Raw genomic sequence first — 7,039 nt, 5'->3', positions numbered from 1 at the left:
TCCATCCATTTTCATCTGCTTATCTGTTACCGGGTCGCGGGGGCAGCAGTCTGCACGACCGCCCCCCAAATCACACTGCACCGTACCAACCCCCCCCAAAACCTTCCTGCAGGTGGTGAGTCCACTGGAAGGTACCAACCGCCCTAACCAAGATTCAAACTTGCCCAGGAGGTTAACCCTGGGGTTCCACAACAATGACAGAGACATTGCCTCTGGGCCAAAGTGCCACTTGAAAAAAAAAAATTTTAGAAAAATTTTTTTATGAAAAACTTTTTTGAAAAAAATCTTTTCAAAAAAGAGAAAATTTTTTTTTTTTGAAAAAATTTTAGAAAAAAAAAATTTTGAAAAAATTTTAGGAAACATTTTTTTGAAAAAAAATTTTTTTTTATGAAAAAAATTTTTTTTTTTTGAAAAAATTTTTTTTTGAAAAAAAAAAAATTTTTTTGAAAAAATTATTTTTTCAAAAAAAATTTTTCAAAAAATTTCCATCCATCCATTTTCTTTCACTTATCCGTTGAAAGTGAACTACTTCTCAGGACAGCTCTGTCCAAGCTTGTGGACTCCTTTCCCAGAGCAAAGTCCTCTTTCTAAACCATCAAGACATTCATTTGTGTGTATGAGAATCAGGACCAGTCGTGGTGATCGGGTTAATCCTGCTGTTTCCTGCTGCATCGCTGCAGAAATGTGATAAACAGACCCTGACAATTGTTGCCGTGTTACAGTCTCTGTCTGTCGCCGTCACCAAGACGACGCTGCAGTTTGTTGTCTGGTGTATGCACCACCCACACTGCATCCTAGGCTGCTCCCACTGACCTGCATCGCATGAGTCATGCTTCGGCGTTCGGCGTATTTGAATGTTGTTTTATTTTCGATTCAACACCAACTAAAGCCTTTGACCTGCCACGTTTGGCGAACGTCCAGTTGTGAATTTTGATCAAATTCACCGTCACTGCAGAACAAATTCACTGTGAACGGTGGATAATTAGGACCTCATGATTTATTTTATTTTGGAGTTTGAAATAAAAAAAAAATCAGTATTTTTCAACAGATACTATTAATGAATTTAATCAAATGGCTGATTCTTCTGATAGAGTAAGTGATAATGTCATATTTTCTATTTAAGAAAGAATGACCTTTACGTGACCTCAGTCGGTCCGTTCCCTTATATTATACGTTTTGTTTTTCTGCACTGTGATAACATGCTGTGAGTAACAATTGAAATTCTCACATTATCAGCCTGTAATCTGTTAGCAATAAGAAATATTACGTACCTCTAGAACTGAAACTGTTTCTTATCCGAATCCAAAAAGTCGATCGCAGACTCTCCTCACATTTCACTCTGGCCTTTAAAGTTTATTAGTAATCTTAAAAAATATCCAGGCGGACTGTATCCCATAATATTAAAGAAGCGATTTCATTGCGTTGTGTATGAAAGACCTTTCACTCACATCCCTTTCTGCACAGAATATGTAAATAGAAGGCGAGAGTTTGAGTCTGGGATGATCTATGGTCTGTCCGTGTGATGACTTGCAGGGGATTTTTGATTTCTGTTCCTCCAAGTGTAAAAGTAATTAATTCTGTGACACTGGCTGACATCTTCTGTGGGGTTGTCATCAGGAGAAGTTTGAAATGAAACGCTCTGCCTCTTCTTCTTGTCTGCCTGTTTCAGATGAATCGGCTGCAGTCGTTTCCCTGTTCCAGTACTGGATCACAGATATTCTGCCGATGCAGGAAGACGGGTAGACAGGACGTTCCATCACGTACGTACTACAGTACGAGACTGACAAAGTGGGACAATCCAGAGGAGTTGGCTCTGTATAAACCACTGCAAGAATGATGGACTCGATATAAAACATCATTTACATGAAATATTTTTTTAAATATTTTATTTTTTGCCATCTTAAAAAAATGTTATTGAGTTACTTTGGTATTTGTTAGAGGCTTATGAAAATATTGATACACTGAAACGATACTCTATCAATATTTTACAGCACTGTATCAATGTTTTTTTTATCACCAATTCCCAGTCCAATATTCCTGGTGTTGGTTCATTTTCTTTCTTCTCTGGTGATTCCAAATCTAGATCCCTCTGTTCCAGTGTTAGTAACCTGATGTTCAGATGGAACAGAAGCAGACTATGATGACAATTTTTTTTTAAAAAGTCAATATATCTACGTACCTACGGTATCGCAATAAATTGCAACATATCGGATTGTTTCCCCATATCATGATGCGTATCGTATCGCCAGATTTTTTCCAATACACATCTGTAGTATTTGTCTAGAAAACATGCATTGTGCCACTACATGTTATGACCACAAGAGGAGCTGGCGCTCACCTCCCCTTTTTCTGATGCTAACATTCATCGCACAGCTAATCGGCATTAACCTGACACTCTTCCAACACATCCAGGCCCCTAATTGTCAGCTGTTAAATGTCAGCTCCGTGTTGTTTGCTGATGTTATGACATTTAGACTTGGCGAGTTATTCTAATAGCTCCTCAATTATCTACAGTGCACTCCCTACAAATCAATTCCCCACCACGTGGCCGTCCTGCCGGCCTTTTCATTGGCATTCCTGAGGGGGGGATTCTCCTGACACTGATGGTGTCTCAGCAGCTCATTACCAAACTGTATAATAAAAAAGCAGCGTCTCACTAATCCTGCAACAACACTGTGACTCTTATCTTATCTGATGGTGAGGAGGAAGCAGCAGTGTGTTGTTGATAGACCAGTCAGTGGAACTGAGGAAGTCAGTGTCTAATGAACCTTTATCATCACCACACACATGTTCTGTCCAAACCATTCATTCATGTACAGTTACCCTTACCTCAGAAAAGAGGGCAGTGGGTTTAGTGTCGCGATGGCGAAGGTTGTTATGTACACTTCACCCACATCTGTATTTGACAGAGGTGGAAAAAGTACTAAATGTAATTGAGTAAAAGTATCTTTGCTTACATTCTACTCAAGTAAAAGTACCCATCTGAAAATGTACTCACGTCAAGGTAAAAAAAAAACTTACTTTAAAATTGACTTTGAGTAAAAATTACTCTAAATTACTTGATCATAGATCATACATCCAATCTGCACCAGCCCTCAGCCAACCACAGGCTTCAGTCTGTCTCTTAGTCAACGTTATCTATTCCGCAAATTGTAAGTCTCTTTGGGATAAAATAAAAGTGTCTGCGAAATGTAATGTAATTAAAATAATGGGAAATCCACTGGCGTACGCAGTTTTCTTTCTAACGCAGATTGGTTTTTTTCCCGCCTTTAATTTTTTACTCACTAATGGGTTATTTTCCAAACTAGCAAAGTAAAATACTTGAAGTGAAAGTAAAATGACCTATTCCAGAAAATACTTTAATAGTTACTCGGTAAATGTAATTCCCTACTTTCCACCTCTGACTATTTGAATACAGAGCCCAACTTTTGCTTTGTTAAGTTTAAGTCACATGCCTTCAAGCATTCATTTAAAATTAATTTCCCACAGGGAACTCCCGTGGGATCATTAAAGTTCCGTCCATCATCCTCCACTTATCCGGGGCCGGGTCGTGGGGGTAACAGTCGGACCTGGGACACCTGGACTTCCCTTTCCCCAGACACTTCCTCCAGCTCTTCTGGGGGATCCTGAGGCGTTCCCAGGCCAGCCAAGCGACAGTCGCTCCATCGTGTCCTGGGTCTTCCTCTGGGTGTCCTTACAGTCGGACACGACCCGGACACCTCCCGATAGAGGTGCTCTATCCATCCATCCATCCATCCATCCATCCATCCATCCATCCATCCACCCTCCTCTATCTAAATGATTAATGATGAGTTTTTCCTTCTACTGTAGGTGTCAGTATGGAACTAAAAACTACCAAAACTGTTTACCAGCAGCTGTTTTTTTTTTATCAAAATGTCACCTGGTCACCCTTTAGGTCTGTGTACACTATGGTGTATCTGGAAAATCCTAAATTTCTCTGCCTTTTGTGGCAGTTTATCCACTCTGCAGATTTATCGCTAGACTCTGAGATTATTCATGGTTGTGTCTGTGAGTTGGGGGGGGGGAGCAGAGGGGGTCTTATTACTGGAGATGATATCAAGGTCACTCTTGGCTGGTCTTACTGGAGAGAAAGCCTGGAGAAAAAAGTTGAAGAGAGACATTACCAGCTATCCCATAATACCTCTCTGTAAGCACAGGACCCCGAGGCCCCGGAGGACACCGCAGCTTAAAGAAAGCTGCTGACATGGCCGTTCTCACCGTCGACAGGAAAAACAGTCGGATCAATACGTGTGGCAGATTCATTACTGTATTATTAGACTGTATGAGGCTATTGTGGGAACTGCTGATGTTAGAGTATTGACCCTGGAGTCTAATGGGCCTAATTCACCTGATAATCAACAGGTTATTTTATTCATTTGGTTAAACATATGCTTGAAATAGATAAAAAAAAAGAACTCTTAAAAATGAATGAAAAAAAATGTTTACCAAAAATATTTTGAATCATATTGATTTAACAAAAATGTGCAAAAACATATACTGTATGTTCTGAGAAATAATGTTTTTCTACTTTCAATTTACTCACAATTGTTTGACTTAGGCCTGTTTTGTTGAGCACAACACTGATATACTCACAGGAATTGAAGAAAGACACACATCTTTGGTGTCTTTTTTTTATTTTTAGGTTAAACAGCCATCTGCTGCCACCTAGTAGAAGAATATTTATCGTTCAACCTCCAACTGCTGAGGCTGTTTTTGCTCAGTTGGTTATAGCATGGTGCTAGTAACGCCAAGGTTGTGGGTTCAATCCGTAAAAATAATATTTTGTGGGACTGTTCCCCAAGTGCTCGAGCTGCCCCTGCTCACTTTGGTAATGGGTAAAACGCACAGGTCACACTTCGTTATTAGTCTTAAGACTAAGATTAAGTTAAGAGAAGTTGGATGATCTCACCTGCCAAATGAATGAGCGGTGAAGCAGTGGTTTCACGGTGGTATCGCTGCGGTAGCAGACTGAGGTTAGAGACAGAAGTGTAATGTGACCTGTCATCTGTGTCACCTTGTTCCAGCTCCTGTAATTTCATACATTCATGTAATTTCATTTATATATATACTGTATATATATATATAACATACAGACGACCTCCAACAGATGGAGTTGCACCAGTCCATCCTACTTCACCTTGTCTTAACCTAGAACTCAGGTCTTCAACCTGTGGCTCCTGAACCGCCGGCAGCTCTTGAGCATCTTTGCTACGACTCTTGCAGTGAAACAAATTTAGCCTGTCCTGAAATTTAATTGGTCAAAATGTTTATAATTGTATATTGTTTGTACAATAATTGATCATTTTGTATCATGATTGTTCTCAATATACACCAATTTTAGGTTGCAGGTACGATACCTTTACGTTATATGTAACCTTTGTTCTAAAACAGGCAGGGGCAAACTAAGGCCCGGGGGCCCGGATGCGGCCTGTTCAGCTATTAAATCCGGCCCGCTGATCCTTTCCAATTTATATAATTTATTAATATTATCATTATAGTTCTGCCTTTTCCTTGCAATACCCACGTTTCCCCAATAGATGGCGAAGAAAATTATTTTTGCCTTTATGTGAGTCAAAAAGTTTGCCCACACCTGTATAGAGAAAAGAATGAATGAATGAATTGTTTTAAAGGCTGACCTTTATTAGAGTAGGTCTTTTATAGATTTCATACCAATACTCAAATGTAAGCAAACTTTTTCAGTCTTCCATTGGGGGGCGATGTGAGTCCATGTAGCTTTGCTGATGGCTAGTAACTACAGTATAAGATTTCCAAAAAGAGTTTTATAATTTTTCATGTACAGGTTCTGGCCCCAACTCTTCTAGACCATACTGGTACTAAGACTCCTGGACTCCACAGCGCTGAGTCAGTACTGGTTGCCTGCTGTGGAATGCACTTCAGTGCAATTTATCTGCCCGGGGCAATATGTTTTGAATAAAGTCATTTTTTTCTAAAAAAAAAGGACAGAAGTTTTTTTGTTGAATAAAGTCATTTTTTTCTAAAAAAGGACAGAAGTTTTTTTCATTATTAGATTTAAACAGAGTCGTCCTCGGAATGCTGCGTCTTCGCTAAGACACCACTGTAACCAGCAGAGAGAGACTTCAAACAAAGTTTCAGGAGTTGCCAGTAACCAAGTAATTTGGTGAGGTTTTTACTGATTAACACTTGTGCTGCCAACAGACAACCTTTTTTTTTTCTTTTTTTTTTCTAATCTTCACTCAAGTGTCTGAGCAGAGTAAGCTGTGCCAAGATAATGAAACGCAGTTACTGGCATATTAAAAGCATGCCATTCAGACTGCGGTGATTTTTCACTTTAGCTGGTTGAGCACACACACGTTGTTTACCACAAACAGTGGAGAAATCCAAGTCTACGACAGTCCATTTGACTGCAAATGGGAATGGGACCTGGATGAGTGAGCCACGGGAATGGGTTTTTAACTACCTGTGACACAGCTCCATTAGAAAGCGTGGAGTTTCTATTATTTGCTCATCTGTGCTCTTCATAATTGTCAAGGACTACAGAGAAAATTGGCGCTGTTTCAAAATAGACCATCCCTTTTGTTTGTCAGAAGAGACACAGTGCCATTTGGAAAATGACAGAAAATGGGTTTTAAATTTCATGGGCACTGGGGGTGAGGTTACCGGGGGTGGAGGGCTGAGGTGAACATATTGTGAATTCACTCGTTTGATACAGACTGTTGGTTAGAAAAATGAACCGTGAGTGCAATTATCCTCCGGCGCTGTGTTTTAAAGAGCAGGATTTGAGTTTCCTCTGTGCGTGTAACAACTCATAATTCTGTGGATATGCTCAGAGAGATTTTGGTATTTATTTTGGTCTGCAGTTCATGTCCATTTTATTCTTGTACCAAACATTCCTCTGGTCTTATTTCAGTCTCTTCTTTTTCTTCCCTTTCAGACCTAAGATTATCATTAATGTATGAGCGAGGCCTCCAGCTGAGAAGACCGCGGCAGCTCCTCCCCACAGAACGGCTGCGCCTCCGCCCTGGTGACGGGCAGCACA

At 40.0% G+C, this 7,039-nt stretch overlaps 1 protein-coding gene across 1 annotated transcript in view; it reads left to right on the top strand.

Annotated features, from left to right (window-relative positions):
- The window catches only part of erich1 (glutamate rich 1), an 8,045-nt gene extending 6,179 nt beyond the window's left edge, over positions 1–1,866 (top strand). The window contains exon 5 of the mRNA XM_017040462.2: positions 1,618–1,866. Within this exon, the coding sequence (XP_016895951.2) occupies positions 1,618–1,743 (126 nt within the window). The 3' untranslated portion in view covers positions 1,744–1,866. The remainder of the gene's footprint in view (positions 1–1,617) is intronic.
- Positions 1,867–7,039: the final 5,173 nt, after the last annotated feature.

The sequence above is a fragment of the Cynoglossus semilaevis genome, chromosome 1, assembly GCF_000523025.1.
Source record: "Cynoglossus semilaevis isolate Cse_v1.0 chromosome 1, Cse_v1.0, whole genome shotgun sequence".
NCBI lineage: Eukaryota > Metazoa > Chordata > Actinopteri > Pleuronectiformes > Cynoglossidae > Cynoglossus > Cynoglossus semilaevis.
Note: the sequence above shows the minus strand (reverse complement) of the source record. Positions and strands in the feature narration are given on the sequence as shown.